Below are 23,214 nucleotides of genomic sequence, written 5' to 3' on the forward strand. Positions count from 1 at the left end.
TCAATAAATATCACCCTATCTTTCTTATCTATGGATCGGTTACTGATTATTTGCATCGACAACACCAAATAGTGTAAGGAGAGTTGGCTGTTCAAGGAGGCATGGCCCCCGTGTGAGATGGAGGCAGGGACTCAAAGAGCTTTGAACTCAGGAGGAAGGCTTTGGATTTGACTTAACAGTGACAAGGAGACACTTTCGTGATCAATATGATGAACAGTTAGTGAAATATGATGTGTCGTGGACTTAGTCCCATCTCAGCTGTCTACTAGCTATAGCTATCTTGGTTAAGTTACCGCTCTGTGCCTCAGTCTCCTGTTTGCAAATTGGGGATAATTATAGTACCACCTCACAAAGTTGGGAAGATTCAATGAGACTCTGCATGTAGTGTGCTTAGTATCATACCTGGCATGTCAAAAGTGCTCAATAAATGTTGATTATCGTCTTAGTCTGCTTAGGATGCCATAACAAAATAACATAGACTAAGTGGCTGAAGCAAAGAAATTCATTTTCTCACAGTTCCAGAGGCTAGAGGTCCAAGATCAGGGTCTGGCAGGGTTGGTTTCTGGTGAGGGCTCTCCTCCTGGTGTGTAGACAGTTGCCTTCTCATTGCATCCTCACATGGCCTTTCCTCAGGGTTCAGAGAAAGAGAGAGATCTCTGGTGTCTCTTCTTATAAGGTCACTAATCCTGTCAGATCAGGGTCTCATTGCTATGACCTCATTTATTTCCTTACTCCAAATATGGCTACCCAGAGGGGTTAGAGCTTCAACATGTGAATTTTCTGGGAGGACACAAACATTCCGTCCATAACAGCTATTATTATCAGTATTACCTTTCTCATCAGCACTAATAAAGTAAGTGAGGTGACAGCTGCACAAAAAGGTCAAGGTGTGAGAGATCAGAGTCAGGGCAAAGACCACTGTGGAGAAGCAGGAGAGAAGGGAGAAGAGCGAGGAGTCCTAGAGGTGAGGTACTGACATGTACTGAGCGCCTACTGGGTGTCAGGCATTGCTCTGCATCCTGGGAACCCGAGGTCCCAGCAAGCACGGGCTCAGGCAAGCTAGAACTGACTTAACTGCTGTGATGACTAGTGTGCAAGTGGTGGTGGGACCCTCGGGGAAGGATCCTGGGAGAGCCAAGAAATCATCACTAAAGAACAACCGTCTGAGTATTAGGAAGTGTTTTGGGGGAGGAATGGCCAGTGTAAAATGTAAGGGAGCCATCAATAGGGGTCATTGTTTCTAGTCCTGCGTGGCCAAAGAAATGAAGACAAAATTGGCAGAAATGGGGGATTCAGGAAGTAGATTTGGGAAGGGAGAGAGAGATCTTCAGCAGCGCAAAGGAGTCACGAAGTTCCTCCTCAGCAGGAAACATCCCTGAGGGCTGCCTCAAACTCTGAAGATCACAAAAGAAAATAATAATTGCTTTATTTCCTGCAATGAAATCATGTTCTAAGTCATATCTCCAAACACCCTCCCTAATCTGGAAGTGAGAAGATGACTAACTCTCTCTCTTGTGAAGGCATTACCGGAAGAAGTTCTGTTTGTGTGGTGTTCTAAGAAAATAACTGGATTTGCAGAATAACATCACGAGTTTCTGAGTGCTCCCCTTCCTTCCAGAGAAGTGGGGAGGAGCCAAGGCTTTCGCCGATGGAGACTCAGACTCTCAGTCAGGCCCCTGTGCACAGAAAGGACCAGAGATAAGGGTGGTCTTGGGCAGTGGGCTTCTGACTGCATTGCAACTAAAGCCTGTCCATTTCCTCAAAGAAGCAAGATCTTCTGTGCAGGTAAATTTCTTTTGCTCCAAACGTAGGTCCGGTTTAGCCCAGAGCCCACAGTAGGCCTCTGTAAGGTCTGGGTTCAGAAAATGTGAGACAGGTAATTACTTCTCTTGGTTTGAACTTTGCAGTCAGAGTGTATGTGGAAAGAGCCCTGGAGTCCGGAGATCAGAATTTTGTTCTCAACTTTGCTGTCACTAGTCAGTGTGACCTTGAAGAGCCGACTTGATTCTTTTTGCCTAGACTCCTCAGTAAAATAGGAGAGTCTTTGGGCCTGAGTGGTCTCTGAAGTCCCTCCAGCTCTGATTTCTCTCCATGGTTATTTGGTGGAGTTACTGATGCTGCTAGGTGCTGTTATTTTACAGGGCACAGAACATCCCAGGGGTCTTCTGAGCCGCCTTGATTTTGGAAGGGGTCTAGAGGTGGCTGGGATCCTGATATTCCAGGAGGCAGGCTACTCTCTGGGTGCTAACAGACAGTAAGGTTGGTCTGACTTCTGTGAAATCAGATGTGAAGAAGACACTGATGACGATGCTCACATTCTGTGAGAGTGAAACTGTCCCTGATGGAAGCCAGAATATGTCACACCAAAATATGCCTCTTTGATATAAAAGATTATTTTCAGCTAAAGGCAATTAAGAAGCAGTAGGCACGGACAAAACTCCCCCTTTTCCGCCCACAGGCAGGAAATAAATTCTCCTTTTATTGGAGACAGACTCTCATCAGCCCAGAGAAGGCACTGGAGAAATCTGAAAATAAACCTTGTTAAACTCACCCTAATCTTCCTAGTTACTTCTTCAACGTTTACTGCCCCTAGCCCAAACCCTCTGTCTTGTCAATCCTTCATATTTTGTGTGTGTGTGTCTAAAAGGTATGAAAACTTCCTGCTCTGCCCACTTCTTCAGGTCTTCATTTCTTGTGAAGGCTCCCACGTATATGTAAAAATTCTGTCAAATTTGTGTGCTTTTCTCCTGTTAATCTGTCTTTGTCAGTTTAATTTTCAGACCCAACCAGGACCCTAAGAGGGTCAAGGAAAACTTTTTCCTCCCCTACATCCCTCACAGGATAATTATCAGCATGGTGCTGGGTGACAGCCCTGGCCCAGACTAGAAATCTAGAAATCACCTTGGCTGGAGCAGTTTGCTGGCCTCTGGACATCAGAAGTCACTGATTGAGGCTCTGAATGACTCTGGAGGAAGGCAGTTAGCTCTCAGCTCAGCTTGTAACCTTTTCCTATGTTTTGGGTGGGTTGCAGCCTGGATATGGCTCAAACATTTTTGTTTCAGAAATGCCAGATGTAGTCTACAAGAGCTCAGGGCTGGAACTATGATCCTAATCTTGAACCAATAGAGCAGACGTAGGTTTTTCAATCTGGGGAGATCTCCCAGACCCGACCGGGGGAGAGGGTATGTTGACTTTCTAGAGTGAGGATTCTTGGGCAGGTGAGTACTGATCATCACACAGACTGAGCACCTCACAGTGAAAAGAAGAGAACTCCCTTAAGAGTGGGAGCCTGGCCATTGGACTGTGACTTCCTTGGGAGACACTCAATAAAGCCTTGTTTAAATGAGTTGAATCTACCACTTTTCAATCTCCCTTGTAAATCTTTTTCCTGACCATAAAACAATCAATAGAAAGGAATAGAATTGATTTAACTGTTAGTGGTATAATTGGTTTTGTGATAAATCTCTCCACCCCAAGGGTAGCCACTAAGCTGATTTCTAACACAGATTGGCACCTTTTTTTGAAAGTTATGTAAACGTAGTCATAGGGTTTCTGTGTCTGGATCTTTTCCCTCAGTACTCTGTATGTGAATTCCACCCATATTGCAGTGTGTAGCTCTTGTTTATTCACTCTCGAAGGTGTGTAGTATTCCATTGTGTGAATATACGCCAGTATTATTTATCCATGTTCATGGGCATGTGGGTAGTTTCTCAGTTCAGGGCTATTTTGAATAGCGCTGTTATGAATATTCTTGTAGTTTTCTTTTGGTGCGTAAATTTAAGCATTTTTCTTACCCAGGAATTGTGTCATAGGATGTATATATGTTTAGCTTTAGTACTCACTACCAAATAGTTTTCCTAAAAGATGTTTTTGATTGACTTGACTTACTTTTTCCAAAGTTTTGCCAGGTTTCGAACTGCATAGCTCGACGTGCCAGTGTAGCTTAAATTGTAGCCTAAAGTGGGAAGCCATCCATCCCTCAAGTCCAGGACTGAGCTTTCAGAGGAAAAGAGGTGCTGTTACCCAGCATCCTCCTCCCCACTTCATGCCCTTGAACAAAGGGCAAGTACTCCATCATAACAGGTTTTCAGGGCAGCTCCTTTACATCAGTCTCTTCCTGTCCCACAAGGTCGGATCAGAAATCCTTAGAATACCTTTGCTGAGCTGAAAACATCTGTGCATCATAGAGGCAACTGGCTGTGAGGAGAAGAAGATAAAATGTGCTGGAGGGGCTAGGAAGGCTCTGGGGAGGGGGGGAAAGCTGAACTGAGCTTTGAAGGATGGACACAATTGGAAGCAGAGAGGGCAAGAAACATCTTGTGTTTGTGTGCGGGGAGAAAGATAAGTTGGGATGGAGCAGACGGTGAGTGCTGCAGGTTGTTTACACAGAAGCGGGCCAAAGCACAAGAGCCTGACTGGTTTGAGGCCACCACGTGCTGTGTGGGTCTGAGGGGAGTGACAGGACGTGGCCAGTTGGATGGTGAATGCAGGATCAGAGGGAAGAAAAGTGACATCTATCTGATCGGGTAAAGCAGCTCTAAGTATGTGACTCCTTTAAGATGTAAATATACCTGAAAAAATAAGAGGAGCTAATATACACCTGTTTAAAACTCCTATTCAAATGTGTTTCAAATATTCAGAAAGGAGAAAAATCAAGACTTGGTCCTTTAGAAGTGTGGAAGGTGGTGGAGAAATAAGAGTAGGGAATGGCTCTAAGACTAGGGTGCTGCCACCTCCTGGGTGGGAATCATAAAACCAGAAGCAGGCTTGAGGGGAATAGAGTGACCCCACTGAGGTTCTGGATGAGGACCCTGTAAGAAAGTGAAGAAGAGGATGTGCCAAAGAGATGCCCCAGGGCTCATCCCAGTCAGGTTGAGCAGGCCAAGAGCCCACTGGAACTGCTCAGAGGTCTTACTTGTACACAGGGGCAAATTCCTTCGAGCCTGATATTTCGTTCACCTGCAATGAGTGACATCAGGGTCTGGTTTCCACACAGGCCAAGGGAATATTCCTAAGTCCAGGGAAAGCTGTCTCCACTGCCTGGCAACTCAAGGTGCAGACTCATGCTCTGGCAGTGTCTGGGGGTATCTGCACTTCTACAAAGATTTATGGCTGTGCAGTGTCTCATGGAGTCAGACGGAAGATGCAGCAGCTGGGAGTGGGTAGGGAGCTCCACCAGCCAAGTTCTTATATCTCCAAATAAGCATGCAATCAGCCCAGAGGACCTCCAGCATCACTAGCTAAGGCGGGGGGCTTCCTGCCTCTCTTCCCCCCAGTCTACCCCCAAGATGCATGTTCCCTTCGGAGACTCCTTTCTCCTTGATGGCTGATCTTGATTTTACTTTGTTCCTGGATCCCACATCACCCCCTGGAAAACAGCCCTACAGCAAGCCTGGGTGAGAAAAGGGGGCTGTTAAGGAGGCCCCTGAAAGCAAGCCTCAACCTCAATCAGTTCTCGGGGATGTGATCAGAACACCAGAAGAGCAACCAAATCATTGACAGCTCACAAAAGGTTTTCACATCCTTTATCTCATTTCAGCTTCGTACCATGAGGGGCAGAGAGGGCTTGCCTTGTCAGTCTTTACATTTCACAAATGAAGGAACATTTGTCCATTCAGCCAGTCAATCAGCCAGTCAACAAACATTTTTCAAGCATCTCTTTATTCATGATACAATGCTGGGCTCTGGGAATCAAGAAAAAAATGTATACTATTCTTGCCTTCAATAGCTCACAGCTAGGCACATTCTTCATTGTTTCCTGAAGGGCAAATGTCTGCTCTATAAATCAAGAGTGCTTGGGGTCTTCTCTTAAAAACTAAATCTAAATGCAGACAGATATCTAAATAGTAAAAACTTACAAGATCCTTTCAAACTATTAATTTTGCAAAATCACATCCGGTTTCAGGAACAGGTCATGATCTGTACATGGAGAGGTGGGTTTTCCTATTCACCATCAGTACACACAAAACCCTCTGAAAACTGCCCAGGAAGTCTGATGTCATCACATCTCAAAATGAATCAGAGGCCAGACTTTAGCAGAGAGAAATAGCAGGCCACATCTTCAAGTCTTTTTGAGACACAGATGTAAATGGAAATGTTTATAGTCTGTAAAGAAATAAATGAATCCACTAGAGTTAAATTCAGTTCCATTAAGAGGAATTCTTGATGATGGACTCAATTAACCACATTCTATTCTGTGAGTCCCTCCTTGGAGCTTACTCCTGTGCCTAGCCCTGGGCAACAACAATCTACCTGAGTGAGCCGGTGCCTTAAGCAAACGTCTATAAAGGGCCAGCCAGGAAATATTTTAGGCTTGTGGGCCATATAATCTCTGCTGCAACTACGCAACTCTGCTGTTGTAAAGCAGACATAGACAGTATATAAACAGGGAAGAGTGCCATGTTTCAATAAAACTTTATTTACAAAAACCAGGGGTGGGCCAAATTTGAACCTTGGGCCATAGTTTGCCAAGCCCTGCTTTAGACTAAAGTTTCTTCAAGCCACTTCACATTGTTACCTCTTTTGAGTCCTGAGAGTAGACAGAGCATGTGTCAGCTCCATTTTATAGGTAAGAAAACCAGCTTAGAGAGGGTAAGGGGTCTGCCCACAGGCACATGGGTAAGAGGCGGCAAACCCAGCCACCTCCTGGGTTTTCTAATTCCAAATCCAGTGTCCACGGCCAGTGTCCAGGGCCTCTTACACAAAAGAAGTACAGTCCCTGCCCAAGATACATCAGGCAGAGCCGATAGTTAGTCTTGTTCTTTTGTTCCAACTGTCAAGAGCATGGGATTGATCATTTTTTCAATTCAACGCTTTTTATCATGTAGACAGAGCCATTGCGCAAGGAGCCTCAGTTTCTATTCCAATTTTACCTCAGACAACTTAGTGGGCTGTGGCAAGATGCCAGAGTTCTCTGGAAATTAATCATCCCCGAGGAGGATTCTACAGGTCCAGAGCACCTGTGAGCAAGGACGTGGTTCTGATTTCTTTTGTTTCCTTTCCAGATCCCCGACGCCACCCTTATAGGTGAGTAAAGAGCTGGGTGTACGTGTCCAGCATAGGCACAGTGGCGAGCTCATAGCAGGTACTCAGTAAACATTGGAATGAACTGAACATCAGGGCGGGGACCGAAGGCATGGAACACACTCAAGTGTCTTGCCTGGTGATGCTCCTCAATGTTCACCAGCTGGTGAGCACTCAAAGGCCTCCTTGGATCATGAGAACTAGGGGTAACCCTCATCATCACAAAGCTCTCCCTTGCACCTAACATACAGAGAGAAGGCAAGCATAGTCAATATGGAAAAAGTGAAGATTGTGGCTCTGACTCTCTATTTGCTGAGTACAAATGAACTCTGACATGAAGAACATGACAGAGGAGTCTCCCACCCTCTGGGGAGCCAAGGAAAGGGCTCTCAGACACGGGCAGCATGCCTTCAGGCTGCACACTCTAATATCTTGTGCCCCAGCTAGCTTTTTCCTGTTTATTTGTATAGCCTTATTTTATGGGCTTGCCCCAACACTGTTCACTTTCAATAGTTAAAAAGAATTTCCAAATACAACCAAGACCTGTCTGGCCCTTTGCAAAGAGCTGCAGCAATCTGAGAATGAGCCAATTTCATCCTCAGCTTATAACCTACAGAAGATAGGCAAGAACTGCCAACCACCCACATCTGTGTCTAGACTTTCTTTAAAATGGCTAAGGAATACTTATTTAAAGATAAGGTGATGGTGTGTGGCCTCATTCTGAAGTTTGGAGGGTGAGAGGATCCTGTGATAGGAATTTTGTCCTCTGAGCCTCACGAGGCACCATATCATGAGATGCAATGTTTTCAGGCTTGAAGAAGAATCTGTGTGACCCAGTGCTCTCTAAGGAGAGCGTGTGCCTGGGTCACATTCTGAAGCCAAGGGACCCGCTATCATTTGTCATGTCACAAGCAGCAAAGGGTTGCTCTCCAGGCTTGTAGGACAAAAATGTGCGACCTTGCCTCTGTGTGGCCTCTTGTTCATTTGTATATGTAAATGTGATCCAAGAAACTTGTTAGGGTTAGGCTGGAGGAAGCTTTGCCTGTTAGTCCATATTAGGAAGAAAGACTCAGGGGGAAACACAAGACTTGGGTAACAGCTTCTGATCCGTATGACTCAAGTTAGGAGAGGGTTGGGTCTTCCCCCGGGAAGATCTGTGACACGCACCTGTGACAAATAAGAACACCAGGAATCTGATTGTCCTAACCTCCGAGCGGGGTAGGGTATGAGACCAGTAGCATTTCCCCAGTGTTAATCCCACGGAGGATGAAACCCTGGCATGGGGCAGAGGAGGTTTCAATACACAACTTGGTCAGAGCAGAGCAGAGGACATTGGAGCCCACAGAGGGGTACAAGGACAAGGCCAGTCCACGACCTGGTTACCGCAGAGCAGGATGAGCTAAGTACAAAAGTAAGGGTAAGTGTTTAGAAACTTTTATAGCAAATGAGCAAGTAATTTTCTGTTGAATCTGAAAAAAAAAAAGTCTTTTAAAAGGAGGGCTTGTATTTTGTCTATCATTTTTAAATTTTATTTTTCTGTTACTTTATTTTCATTAAGTTTCTGATAAACTGGAAACAAAAGAATACAGGTCCTTCACTAGTGATAATTTGAGAAGCACCAATTAGAGGGCAGTAGGGTGCCCTGTGGGGCAGACAGTGGGGCAGAAGACAGTCAGGATGAGGGGAACTCAGTGAAGGCCAGGCACTCAAGGAAGGGGGATCGAGTTGGACTGTGGAGAGTGGCCAAGATCTTGACCAATGAAGAGGACCCTCAGATCACTCCCACAGCCATGAGAGAGTACCCATACTTGGTATAGACCTATTTGCAGGCTGCTTTGACTGCATATACATTCTGTCCCACACACTGTACTTGGCACAAATAGGAGTTGCTGGCATTGAAGGCTGAGCATTGTTATGGGATCAAGGCCCTGGGTTCTGGATAGGGCTCTGATTCAGTTTCCCTGTGCAGCACCAGAAAGATAATTTTATCCCCCTAGACTGTAAGGTCCATGAGGACAGGGACTATCTCTGATGAATGGTGCCTAGCTCAAATCAGGCAGATGACAAGTTCCCAATAAAGTTTTTGATGAACAAATGGATGAATGAGTTTCAGTTTTAACACTCAAATAATGAAGGAGGCTACATAAGATTGGTGGCTTTCAGACCATAAAATGAGAAACCTTTCAAAGATGCACTGAGGTCTGATTTGCAAACTCAAGCCTCCACCCTTGAGTTCTGTAGGATTTCACTTGAAGAAGGAACCCCATCGCTAAAATAATTTTAGGAAATACTTGACTAGATGATTTCTAAGGCCTATTCTAGTTCTGACATTTTCTGGTTCTACATGGATAAGAATGCAAAAAATAGAGGTCATAAAATCATTGACTTAACCAATCACAACCGCACAAAAAGAGATGCAGGAGATGTAAGGATATGCTGGAATATTGGGGTTCGTGGGACCCAACTGGCTTGCAGAGCTCTTAATATGAAGCTCATGGGTGAGCTGAGGGATCCACTGACCCCTAAAAATGTATGTAAAATTTTACATGCCATTGAGTATCAGTTGAGAGTACTATGGCTGCATGTAATAGACATACACACAGCGGATGACATAAAGAACACTGCAAAGTCTAGCCACTACCCTGACTTAAGTAAGCAAATGGTTTATCCTTCTGATGTAATACAAAGTCCAGAGGCAAGCCACCCAAGGCTGGTGCATTTGTTTAAGGAAATCATCAAAATTCAGATTTCTTTTAGCATGTGGTTTTTTCCTTATAGTCCCAAGACAGCTGCTTCATTTCCGGGCATCACATCACACTCCAAGCTTTCTAGGAAGGGAAAAGGGGGAAAGTCAAAAGTAGTGCCAACTGGGGCCAACCCTTTTTACTGGGGAAAGTCACAGCTCTTCCGAAAGCTTCACCTAGTAGAATTTCACCTTCATCTAATGGGCCAGCACTATATTGTGTGGCCAGTTTGCCCTGCAAGAAGTTCCAGGAAATCAAGTTTTATAGCCGGATGATCAAAACTGAGATTCTATTAATACGGAAAAGGGGTGAATGGCAGATATAGGCAACTGTCAAATTTGCCACAATATATGAGTGATTTTTTTCTTACATTGCCAAAAATATCTTCAAGGAAGGAGTTAGTTTTGAAGAGAATGTAGAAGGAGGACAGCCAGAGACAAGGTTCCAGGGAAGACAGAGGAGGACATTGGAGCAGATGGAAGAATGTGTGTGGGCTCAGAGGCAGCAGCAGGCAGGTCCTGCAAGGCAGGACAAAAGGGACAGCCACTCCTCCCTCCTTATCTGGCGCATGGACCCTCAAGCCCAATGAACTGAGCTTCAGCTTCTGCGTCTCTCCTCCCTGCCTGTCCTTTAAGCAGAAGTGGCCCTGTGACATTGGCTCAGTCGGGGGCCCAGGACCTAGCCCCGAGGCTGGAGAGACCCCTCTTTACCACAAGCTTTCGCTGTGGGAGCCTCTAGCCCCCACCAGGAACCGAAGCACTTGAGCCAATGCTCAAGGACCCTCACTCTCTGGGGTAAGAATCGAACCAGGTGCTTCCTCACAGGCTCATTTCTCCTTCTCACATGTTCTCCACCTTCCTCCTCCTCTCTGTGGGAATGGCAGAGCATAAGCAGGAAGTGAGTAAACCGAACTCTCCATTTCAGGGGCAACAGAGACCACCCAGAAGACCCCTGGGGTCCAGACCCACAGCCTGCCATGTCTCTGTGGCCATCTTTCCGAGGCAGATGGAAGCTGGGGCGGAAGGACTCAACGGGGGGCTCCTCGCAGCTCCCCAAACAGGACTACGAGGCCCTCCAGGAAAGGTGCCTGAGGGACAGCTGTCTCTTTGAAGACGACAGCTTCCCGGCCACCCTGAGCTCCATCGGCAGCGGACCCCTGCTGCGGAAGCTGCCACGCCGCCTGCAGTGGAGGAGGCCGCCGGTGAGGGGCCGGGAAGGGGCCTTCGGACACACGCAATAAACCTGTCAACCCAGACCTTCCTTCCGAGGGCTCAGGGCTTTCAGATATCAGGTCTTACTGTCATTGATCCCATGTGAAGGGAGCAGGGTAAGTCCCCTCATTCCCATTTTCCAGACAAAACCAGGGGTGATCCTGAGAGGGGTCTAAGATGGAGCTCTCCCTCAGGACTGCCAGGAAATACACAGAGCAGCTGCAGCCAAAAATATATCAAGGTACTGTTGAGCTCCATCGGAGATGCCAAGGCATCCTGAGTCACCATCCAGAGCATCTGCCAGAGAGACAAATTCTAATATATCTTCACTCCCCTTCTCCAAAATCAGGCTCGTGAAACATGCAAATTAGGAAGCTGCTAATCACTTTACAGAAGTATGCTTCACTTTAGAAAATGCATCAACAATTCCTTTAAAAGTCAATGTGTTCAAGTGCAATCCAGCTCCCTCAAACTTGATTAACCTGCAAGATTTCCAGAATGTGGCTAGTGAACAAGGTGAAGTCAACCTATGCTGCAAATTCTCCCTTTTCTGCTCCCTATTCAGCCATCACCATCAAAGCCTGCAGCCCCAGGCTGATCAAGTCCCTACTATGTGTAAAATTCCCAAGTGGGCCTCTTAAACTAGATGGCAGCCAAGATTCTACTTCTCCCGGAAAAATCTTGGGAGCTGCTCACGTAGAGTCTGTCACACATCTGACCTTGGGGGAACTGTGCCCGTGCAAAAACTGAGAACTTAGACCATGGAGCAGAGAGCATCCCCACTTACCACCCCCACCCCAGCCCACATCTCAGCATGCAAAGTCAAAAAGGCTGTTATACTGGGGGTTTGGGGTGGGAAGGAGGAGAAGAGAGAGAATATGGAGAATGGGAAGATCTCTAGGAAAAATGAGAATATGCCCTAAAAGAGGTGCTTCCATTTTTTCATAGAAACTCCAAGATACAAGTGGTACAAGTGCTGTTTCTCACTACCTCCACAGAGTTCTCCAGGACTCTGACTGACACGACTTGCAAGAAGGAATGAGAAATACAATAGGCAGAGTCTGTGTGCCAGATTTTCTGGGACAACCCTGATTTCACATGTATGCTACATGTGTGTTCCCATCAGTCCAGTTGTGGGGTATGGGAAACTATGGTCATTGTAGCTCCAGGATCTTTGTTCTCAGCCAGAATGATGAGTCCATCTGTCCCCACAGGAGCTGCACAGCAATCCCCAGTTCTATTCTGCCAAGGGCAAAAGGTTGGATCTGTGCCAAGGAGTGGTAGGTAAGTCTGCACAGCCCCTGGAGACACACCTCTGGTGCCTGTGAGCCTGGCCTAGCCAAGGCAGAGTAGGAGGGAAAGAGGGGAATCGAGAGATTTCAAAAGGGCAAATGGCCACCCTGAACTCCACCTTGGCATGCTGTGTCAAATGCAGAGAAAATGATAACAATTGGTCCTCTGCGGTCATGGGAATGCCAAAACTTGCCTAATGGTAATCCTCCTTCCATAAGTTTCATCTTGGGAAAATGTGCTCACTCTTCTTTAGACACCATAATGAGTTCTTCTTGGCACACCAGTCACTAGATAGATGCCCCAGAATAGAACAAAGCAGGCCTATCCTCCACCCAACTTTATTTTTAGAAGACTAGAAAAAACCCTTGTCCCTGAAGGAAGGCACAAATGTAGTGATGCCCACTCCACAGATAGAGAAATGGAGTCCAGAAGGGTTGAGGCTTTCCCAGAACATAAATCACTTGCAGAGACAGCACTTGAAAATGTTTGGTTGAGTTTGGATCCAAGTTCCTGTGGATGGGGCATTTGGGAAGCTAAAAGGTAGTCCAGGAATATGATTCTTGGTATTAAGTCAGGATCCCAGCCAGTGTTCCCCACCACCCTTCTCTGCTCACTCACCATCTTCCTCCACAGTATATAATGCCCTTCTCCTAAATTAGGCTACAAGCCCTGAAAGGATAGCAACTGGGACCAGACATTTCTTGTGTGCAACAAGTCCTCACTAGATTCATGGAAATCTTTGTAGAATTTGCATGTATGTACAGTACATCCATGCAGACACCTGTAGAATGTGCATGCACGTATGCAGATTAATGAGGATACTGTGTCTGGTTTAGGCGACTGCTGGTTCTTGGCTGCTTTGCAAGCTCTGACTCTGCACCGGGACATCCTGAGTCGGGTAGTTCCACTAAATCAGAGTTTCACTGAGAAGTATGCTGGTATCTTCCAGTTCTGGGTGAGTGTCCTCCTGGTGCCCCAGCCTGGACAGGGCCATAATAAAAAGAGTTCTTGGAAGAGCCATATCTTTGCCTCCTGGGCTGACCATCTTCCATGGCAATCTTCACTCACCAGTGGGCACTCTCTCCTTCCAGTTCTGGCACTTTGGGAAGTGGGTTCCTGTGGTGATAGATGACCGACTGCCTGTGAATGAGGCTGGCCAACTGGTCTTTGTCTCTTCTACCTACAAGAACTTGTTCTGGGGAGCTCTTCTGGAAAAGGCCTATGCTAAGTAGGATAACTACCAGAAATCTTTTCCTTTCCCCTTCTTTCCCTTCCCTCCTGTCTGTCTCTCTGTGTCTCCTCAGTGTTGAGGGAAGGCAAGAGGAGGCAGGTAAAGTTTACCCAGTAAGATACTGAGGCACAACTCAGCGAATATAGAAGTGACGTACTCAGAGTCTCTTCTGTAGGGGTCACCCCATCTGAACAAGCCTTCAACAATTTTGCCTTTCCTGATGGATTCAGTTGTTTAATGGGGATAGGAAGCCTGAATATATATTTTCTCCTTTGCCCCTGGGATGGGATAGAAGGAAGGGTTAGCTGACACATGCCCAGAGAATAACCAAGCAGGGTTTCACAAGACCCATTTGAACCATCCCAGGCTACAGCATCCATGCCCCTTCCTTCTCCCCCCATGTTTACTCCTTCCCTGGGCAGGCTCTCTGGCTCCTATGAAGACTTGCAGCTTGGACAGGTATCTGAGGCCCTTGTGGACTTCACCGGAGGGGTGACAGTGACCATCAACCTGGCAGAAGTCCCTGGCAACCTCTGGGACATCCTAACCCGAGCCACCTACAGCAGGACCCTCATTGGCTGCCAGACTCACTCAGGGGTAAGACTGGGCTGGGCACTGGCAGAAATTCCCCCCCTCTGCTCCCGTCCCCTTCATCTGCTGCTCTCATCTCAGTGTAGGCTCCAAGACTTCCACCAACTCGCACCCTAGAGTGCTGATGTTCAAATCACAGCAGCAGAGCTGAGCCCTCAGGACAGGCAAGACCACAGTGGAATACAGATGGTGTTCAGAGAAGGGAGCTAACAGTTATGAAGTGTCAACCACGTGCAAGGCACTTTACCAGCACAGCTGGTCTTCACTGTCTAATTCAATAACAACCAAGAACATGGAACTAGAGTAGGAAGCCCTGGGTTCAGCCCTGCCTCCACTAACAACCGTGTCATCTCACATGACAACTTAGTAGCTCGGAATCTGAGTTTGTCGGCTGTAAAATGGGGTTATAATCATTGCAGAGTGGCACCCTGTCTTACTGATTCGAACGAGGCTGTGGGTGCTGAAGAGCTTTGAAAACTGTAAGGAAACACAGCTGGGGTCTGTCCCACCCTCTCCCCATAACCCGTCTCTCCAGCCAAACAGGTCCCCACGACTCCTGAATAAGCCATACACAGAAGAGGACTGACAAGCTCTCTTGTCTCTGCAGAAGGAGAGGGTGCTGGAGACCGGGCTGGTGGGTGGCCATGCCTATACTCTCACAGGAATCAGGAAGGTGCGTAGAACCAGAAGCCTCCCCCTTCTCTCCTCGGGCTTCTCGCCAAGGCCTTGGCTCATCTTGGTGACTGTCAGTATCTGCGCCCAGTCTAGGGGGTGAAGTCTGCAGTGGGTCCCTCAATGCAGGTGGTAGGCTCCCTATAACTCTGCACCTATTTTCTGGGGTGCAGTGGTGGGTTCAGCCTTTGCCACCTTCAGTGCAGAGCCTCTTTCAGCCTCCTCTCTTGCCATGGGGCAGCCCTAGCCAATCGACCATCTTGCCCTTCTGGGCATCACTGTTAGTGGATACAAACATAGGTTCTTAATCCACCACAGAAGAGGGGCCAAATAAAACTGGAATGCCAGGCTTATGGCAAGGAAAGAGTTTTTATTTCCGGTAACTTCAGCCAGGAGATGAGAGTGAGCCCTCAAATTTGCCTTGTCTCCCCAAAAGACGAGAGGCGAGGGGTTTTCAAGTTTGCAAGGAATGCAGCTTCTTGTAGGGAGGGGGATCCTGTGGCCTGGCTGGTGGGAAATTGCCAACCAGTAGGCTGGTTTCCCACCAGCCTACATTTGACCTTGTGAGGCAGTTTGCAGGGAGGAGATGGTGAGATAAGGGAATGCACAGGTAGATGTTCTTGGTTGTCTGCCTCTATGGTGGATCGTGGATTCTGGTGCCGGAAAGCTGAGGAGTAAGCAGGGAAAGGGGATGAGCACTTTGGTTTTAACCCAATATGTGCTGGCTTTAATGTAGGGGAACTGATATCAGGGCCAGGATCATCACAACCCTTCCTTGAGCTCCACTCTGCTCTGGGCTACCAATAGTAGCCTTTATATCCGGGTCTTCCCTCCCAGATTCCTGCTTCCTTCTCACATACTACTTTTCAGCAGTCTCTCAGTTTCCTTCCATTGCCACTCATCTTTTGAACTCTATTGAGCATTGAGATAAAGATGAATCATACAGGGACCCTGCCTACAAAGAGCTTACAGTCAAGAATGGGGGCAAACCATATTTGAAAATAATAAGGAAACAAAGTAGAAACCGAGAGAAGAAAGCATAGATGAAAGACTTTAAGGGTTCAGAGGTAGAAGAGAAGACATTTACCTTGTTGGGTAGGGGCAAGTCAGAAAAGGCTTTGTAGGGGAGGTGACATTGAGTTAGCCCCTGAAAGATGGGTAGATTTGTAAGAGAGGAGAAGGGTATTCCTGGTGGAGAAAGAAGCAGGAGCAAAGCATGGAGATGAAAAATCAGCAGGTTCCATCTTAAAGAACCTCTGCTGTTCACTGGAGAGCCCCACTTCTCAAAAGTCCTCTAATTCCCTTTAAGTCCGTTTCAAATCTTTTCAGCTCAACTCACACCTGACTTCTTCTTCCTCCTAGATCTCAATCAATTTTGTTTGTGTATGCCAAGAACTTTTAATTTATTTAACAAAATTACATTGCGTTAATATCTGTATTTTGATTTATATTTAACAAAATTATTTAACAAAATTTAGCACGTATTATATGCTAAATATTATCCTTACTACTTTACAAATGTAAACGCACTTCATCCTCACAGCAACCCTAAGAGTAAGTAAGTGTTTAAGAGCCGCCATAACAAATTACTACAAATTGGGTGGCTTAAAACACTAGAAATTTATTCTTTCACAGCTCTGAAGGCCAGAAGTCTGAAATCAAGTAGTCATTAGGATCATACTCCCTCAGAAGGCTCTAAGCGAGATTCTTCCTTGCTTCCTCCAGGTTCTGGTGGTTCCCAGCATTTCTTAGCTTGGGATGCATAGCTCCAGTCTTTGCCTCTATCTTCTTCTCTGTGTCTTTTCTTTATAAGGACATTTGTCATTGGATTTAGGACCCATCCTAATTCAGGGGGATTTCATCTCAAGATCCTTAGCTTAATTAATCCGGAAAGACGATTTTTACAAAGAGGATCACATTGACAGGTTCTAGGTAAACATATCATTGGGTACGGGGGTGGGGTGAGCATCATTCAATCCATTGCAGTAGATGTGACTATTACCTTCATTTTACAGATCAGGAAACAGATACAGTTAAGTAACTTGCCCTAGGTCTCACAGCCAGTAAGCAGCAGAGCCATTTTCTCCTCTACCGACTCTCAGGGCCTTTGATCTTCTACTTCAAGGTCTTGTCTGCAGGCATGAGTCTCATCCAGATATCTGCAGCAATTGCAGTTGGCACCCAGCCCAGCTACCTAAACTGCTTCTAATTGTGTGCAGGTGACCTGGAAACATGGACCTGAATATCTAGTCAAGCTGCGGAACCCCTGGGGGAAGGTGGAATGGAAAGGAGACTGGAGTGACAGGTGAACTTCTGAGATTGGCTGGGCGGGGTGAGGAAGGGGTGGGTGAAGGCTGCAGAGGAGGCTGCCATCTGCACAGAAATGCAGAGCTGTTCTTTTCTTGGTCTCAGTCTGGATCAGGAAGGTTTTCAGACTGAAGGTCAATCCCTCACATTTGTAAGATGCTTAATGGTATATAGATTGTGTTCTCATTCATTATAATAATTAGTGATGGTGTTTATTGAAAGTTTGCCAGAACTGTGCTAAGCCCTTTGAATTTTTATTATCTCATTTAATCCCCCAAATAATGTTATTATAAGGTGGGTAGTTTTATCCCTATTTTACTGATGGAGAAACTGATGCTTAGATTGGGTGAGTTACTTAAAGTCTCACAGAATGACTCAACCAAGGTCTTTGGTATCTAGTCCAGCGTTCTTTCCCTGGCATGGTTCAGTGAACTCTTGGACTTCTTGAGTCAGAGGTAGACAGATCTGATTGGCCACTACATTCTGGTTGCAGTTAGTGACCTATGGGCATTGTGATCAGAAGCCTACATTTAAGTTGTTTCTGCCTAAGGGAAACCCTAAAGGGATGTAGGCTTGCCAGGTTACAAACTGGCTGTAGGGCACAGGCAGAAAGGGAGATTGAGTGTTAAAGTCCTTCTCCCTCTTGCTATGAGGATTTATGATACTTAACTCCGTATAACACTTTAGAATACTGGTACAGGTCCACAGATACATTATCATGTGGTCATTTTTATAGATGAAAAAATGAAGGCTCAGAAAAATAAGTTGAATTTTACTCCTAATAGGATGTGTTGCACTATATTTATTATATATTAATAAAGAGAATTGTCAGAAGAACTGGGTCTATGTGGAAAAATGGAAGCCAGAGATAAAAATAAGTTTTAAAGTGTTACAGAAATATAGCATCATAATGTTGGTGGTGGTGGTTTGTTTCACAGAAGAACAAATATTTGCATTAGAGGTAGGTGGTGAGTTAGGTTAAATTAGTTTGTTAGCTGTGTGATCTTGGGCAAGCTTCTTAATTTCTCTGGGCCAGAGGTATGAGGAGGATTAAATAAAATGATGGGCTTTTATTCCACAGTGTCTAATCTGCTATTAATCCCATCCAGGGTATTTTTTATTTTAGATATTATATTTTCTAATTTTAGAGTTTCCATTTGATATCTTCCACTTCTCACCTCCTTATTTCCCTAGTTCCCTTTACATCCTTGAGGATGTGGAGTGTATTTATAATAGCGTTTTAATGCCCTTATCTGCTAATTCGTCTCTTTCATTTTTAGGTCTGTCCCTACTGACTGTTTTTATTTCTGGTCATAGATCACATTTTCCGTTTCTTCATATGCCTAGCAATTTTTTGTTGAATGCTGAACATTGTCAACTTAAGTTTCTGAGTGCTGAATTTTGTTGTATTCCTTTAAAGAATGTTGGACTTTTTCTGGCAGGTAGTTAAGTTGCTTAGTTTTTGATACTTTGAAGTTTGATTTAAAGCACTTTTAGAACAGATCTAGAGAAAGCTTTATTTCAGGGGTAATTTGACCCTACTATTAAGGTATAGACCCTCTGGAATTTCCACTAAAGTCCCCATGTATTTAATAAGGTCTTTCAACTCTGGCTGGTGGGAATTCAAATGATTCCCAGCCTTGTGTCAGCTCTGGGAATTGTTGTGTGTATAGTCTTATGGGATTTCAGTTTACGAATGCACAGATTTGATTTGGCCAACAACTCAAGGGAACCCCTATGAAGTTCTCTGGAGCTTCTTCCTCATGTAACCAGCTCTTCTCAGGTACTTCCCTCATGGAATTCTAGCTGTCTTGGCCTCCCTGAACTTCAGACTCTGCCTCCTCCACTCAGCAAGACTTTTAGGTTCTTTTGGGTTCCACTTCCCTGCATTGCTGCTCAGGGAATCAGTTTCAGGCAGGAGCCTAGGCAATGTTAGGGCTTACCTCATTTGTTTCTCTCCTCTCAAGGTCACAATCCTGTACTGCCTGCAGTCTAATGCCTGAAAACAGTCATTTCTTATATCTTGTGCCATTTTTAGTTGTTTATGATGGGAAAGTGATACATGAAAGCCTTAATCCTTCATGGCTAGAAATAGAAATCCAAAATGACAGGCTTTGGAAGTAAGCAATACCAATGTAGGCTCAAATGCTAGCTCTGACATTTAATAGCTTTGCAACTTCAAGCAAGTGATTTAATCTCTTTTAACCTCAGTTTCCTAATCTCTAAAATGGAAATAAAAATGCCTACTTTGCAAAGTTGTTGCTATCCTTAAAGATATAACGTACGTCGAGAGCCTAGCCCAGAGCTTGGCTCATCGTGAGTAATGAATTAATGGTACATGTTTCTTTCATAATACAGGATGTGGCATTTAGTTGTCTGCAAAGCAGCATGAAGAAGAGAATAAATAATGACACCATAGAACATTTACAAAAGAATTTCTCATATGTCTTCCACAATCTTTTCATTCTCCGTGAAAACATCTCTTTTCTGTTTTCAGCTCAAGTACATGGGAGCTACTGAGCCCCAAGGAGAAGATTCTGCTGCTGAGAAAAGATGATGGAGAATTCTGGTATTTGACTCAGGGACTCGGGACAAATGCCCTGGCTTACATTTGGACATCCAGCCAGCAAATCTTTATTGGATGCCTCATGTATGCCAGGCACCTCTTGTACAGAGATCAAGAAGGTCCTTCAGGAGCTCAGAGTCTAGCAAAGAAGACCACTCCTGTAAACAGTCCCAGTCTCTGTGATGAGAGCAGTGACTGCTGGCGTGGAGCTCAGCGGGTGCTCAAAGCACAGTGTGGGGGTGGCCGCCTCCTCCTCTCTGACTTCCGCTTGCTCTCTTGCATCACTCAATACACTCAATCCCAAGGTTTTGCCTTTCCTGGCCTAAGAAGGACATGAGGAAAGAAGGGACTACAAAATCTTGTCAAACTGTCAGCCACTTCACTTTTGTCCTCCAAAGCAAAATAGCACTACTCTCACCCATCCCAAAGCCACTCGCCCCTTTTTATGAAAGGCCACCCAGATGCCCTGAGCTGATGCTGTTTCTGGTATCTGACATGGAACACATCTGTTCCCCTTTCTCTTCACTTTTCACCTTCCTATGAACTTCCACTCTGTTCCCATGGGCCTCTCTTCTCCCATTTCCCATCCTTTTCAGACCACTGTGGCCCTCTCTTTTGAAGTGGTTGCTGATCTCAAGAACCCTGCCAATACTATTATTTCCACTTTGCAGACAAGTAAACTGAGCATCAGACAGTATGAATAGCGTGCCTTGGGTCACAAAGTTAGCAAGTAGAGGCAAAGATTTTTAACAGTTAATGATTGAGAACTATTTGCGCAATTCTTATCAAGCATTTACGAGTCAATTGACTAGCTATGAATGCCTCAACTCTGCTTTATCACTGCACTCAGTGAAACAGGAACATTTCTCTCTGACAGCCATTGTAGGAGGCTTAATCCAGCCACAGGGTGGGGTTTCTTGGTAGCTCCACTTCCCCATGATGGCCCCTCATACTGGTCTAGCCAGCCCCACCCTCATGTGTCCAAGGCCAGCTCCGCTCTGCACAAGAGCATGGAGGATGAGGGCCTGGACCTGAGAGAGGGCTGGGCTGCCTATTGCTTAATACCAGCCTCCCCTTTAATTCTGAGGACGAGACGTCGGTCGTCATTTTGTCTGTCTCTGTGTTGTTCCCTCTTCCTCTCCACAGGATGACACTGCAGGACTTTAAAGCACATTTCATGCTTCTGGTCATCTGTAAACTGACCCCAGGCCTGCTGAGTCGGGAGGTGGGCCAGAAGTGGGCGTACACCATGAGGGAGGGGAGATGGGAGAAGGGGACTACGGCAGGTGGCCGGATGAAGTCATCCCGAGGTGAGTGCGTGCACAGGAGCTGGGGCTATTGGATCTAGAGTGGCAGCTTTTCCAGGCAAGGGTGGGGATGCAGGCAGAGCCACTGTGGATGGCTGTGCAGCTCGCGCCCTGCATGGGGCATCTGGCTGAGGGTGAGGGGCTCTGCTGGCTGAGCTGTGTGTGCTGGCCCTGGGCTGTGTCCATTGGGAATATGAGGCACCTTTGGTCCTAATTTGCACAAAGGCGTAGAATTCTCAGTGAAGCTGCCAGCCTGTCAGGGCTGCATCTTTCCAGAGGGTGTCTTTTCCTGCTCAGCACTGGGAGGCCACAGGCACACCTGCATGGTAGAAGGGTGGGTTCAATCTTTCTTCGGTTACAGGACAAGGACATTTATGTACTGAAGTAACCACTCCTTAAAGGCAGGATTGAAATAGTATTTATATCATATGTATCAGACCCTCCTTACCTAGGGTTTGGTAGAGAAACAAAATCAAGGACTCCCAGTCATCAGTTACAGGAGACAAACGTGTCTATATTCTCAAAATGGAGCCATTTGGTGACAATAGCCCTTTCTCCACAAGGGAGGTACTGAGCGATCCCTTTGAAGGAAAGACCTGTGGGATATGGTCTCAGTGGTCAAGGCGCCCCTAGCTCTGGCCTCCCTTCCCCCCGCAAAGTTCCCCCCAAAAGGCTGAAGCTGCCCATAAGCTAAGGCTTGGTCCCCGTTAAAATGCAGATCCCCCTGGGATCGTGGACACGTTCTCCTCAGTCAATTAGTACAGTCACTTACTGGGCAGCAGACGTTGATGGGGCATGGAGTCTGTGCCAGGCACCCTGCTGGGCAAAGGGCCATAGTGGTGAGAGTCAGTCTCTGTGTGTGAGGTGGAAGAGGAGGGACGACGGGGCTGAGGTGGAGGAGCCCCCGACTCTGTCCAGATGGGCCGTTGGATGGGATTCCCAGGCAAGTGCCTGGTCTGTGCCCCTCTCAGTGATTTGGAGGGGGATGCTAGGGCAGCTGGGGACCTGTCTCACCTTGCTCTGTTCTGCCCCAGACACATTTTGGAAGAACCCACAGTTCCTGCTATCCGTCTGGAGGCCCCAGGAGGGCAAGAAGCTCCAGATGCCCTGCAGAGTGCTGGTGTCCCTGCTCCAGAAGCCCAGGCATAGGCACCGCAACCAGAAGCTTCACTTTGCCATCGGCTTCTATGTTTTTAGGGTATGTGGGCCCCCAGGGCACACAGCCTTGTGTGGGGTCTCCAACCGTTACTCTTTCTCCCTGTTTCCTGTCCTCTTCATCATCTGTCTCTGTCCACGCACAGACCTGGGTACACATTCTGGCTCTGTCCTTTAAGAATATGTGATCTAGAACAAGCTACCTCTTTGCCCTTGAGCATCAGTTTCTTCATCTGTAAAATGGGGACGATGACATTTATGCGAAGGGTAGAGTAAAAGAAGATCACGTGGCAGTGCTGATCCTTGTGCCCGACATATGGTCGGTACAATCAATATTGATGTCCTTTCCCTCTCCCAAGAAGCCTAGGGCTCCTTCTCTTACTCTTTTCCAGAATTCCTGGTGATGGATTAAAATGTCAGTGATTGGAACAGCAAGTCTTGTGGGAGGGAAGGGCCTCTCGCTAGAGTCTTCTTATGTATCGGCCTCCATTAGAGTTAGTGCTTGTGAAAGAGCTGGATTCACTGCCTAATGAGGTCTCTGTTTCTTGTTTCTCAGGTGAGCAAGGTGAGCTCCACACTGGACCAGCTGGCCCTGGTTTGGAGTGATGTCACATGTGGCCGAGCGGTTCGGTTTGACTGTAGCAGCCTTGTGTCAGGAGCTACGGGAATGTCTGACAATAATGCCAACTGCCTATGTGTGTGGAAGTAAAGAGCATCTGCTATTCCTTTTAACCCAAGGATCCCAGGATATCTTTATGTATCTATAGGGAGGTCTCTGAGCCTGGTGTAGAACCGATAAATTTTGGAATTTATTAAATGCCTACATACATACCTAGGGCCAATATTGAAGACTGTCACAGCACAGGAAAGATGATAAATCACAATCCTGCCTGAGTTCTGAAGCCCATAAGAAAATAGATCTACAACATATAGGACATCAGGAGATGATGCGACCCACCTCCTTTGGGACAAGGGACAAAGGCTTGAGAAAATGAGACAGAAATACAGACAGAGGACAAGGACAACCCTGTATTTCAGCTGCAGTGGCAGCCTGGAGAAATCAGTTAAGAAGGTCTGAGGGATCCCAGCCCCTGAATGGTGGCAGCTATTATTT

At 46.3% G+C, this 23,214-nt stretch overlaps 1 protein-coding gene across 1 annotated transcript in view; it reads left to right on the plus strand.

The window, feature by feature from the left end:
• The first annotated feature begins 1,637 nt into the window (after positions 1-1,637).
• Positions 1,638-23,214, plus strand: part of CAPN14 (calpain 14) — a 35,190-nt gene continuing 13,613 nt past the window's right edge. The window contains exons 1-12 of the mRNA XM_070236566.1: positions 1,638-1,785; positions 10,692-10,968; positions 12,193-12,262; positions 13,108-13,226; positions 13,363-13,499; positions 13,925-14,099; positions 14,701-14,766; positions 16,985-17,070; positions 19,570-19,641; positions 20,785-20,948; positions 21,980-22,143; positions 22,657-22,665. Coding sequence (XP_070092667.1) covers positions 10,744-10,968; positions 12,193-12,262; positions 13,108-13,226; positions 13,363-13,499; positions 13,925-14,099; positions 14,701-14,766; positions 16,985-17,070; positions 19,570-19,641; positions 20,785-20,948; positions 21,980-22,143; positions 22,657-22,665 — 1,287 coding nt within the window. The 5' untranslated portion in view covers positions 1,638-1,785; positions 10,692-10,743. The remainder of the gene's footprint in view (positions 1,786-10,691; positions 10,969-12,192; positions 12,263-13,107; positions 13,227-13,362; positions 13,500-13,924; positions 14,100-14,700; positions 14,767-16,984; positions 17,071-19,569; positions 19,642-20,784; positions 20,949-21,979; positions 22,144-22,656; positions 22,666-23,214) is intronic.

This window comes from Equus caballus, chromosome 15 (genome assembly GCF_041296265.1).
Source record: "Equus caballus isolate H_3958 breed thoroughbred chromosome 15, TB-T2T, whole genome shotgun sequence".
Lineage (NCBI taxonomy): Eukaryota > Metazoa > Chordata > Mammalia > Perissodactyla > Equidae > Equus > Equus caballus.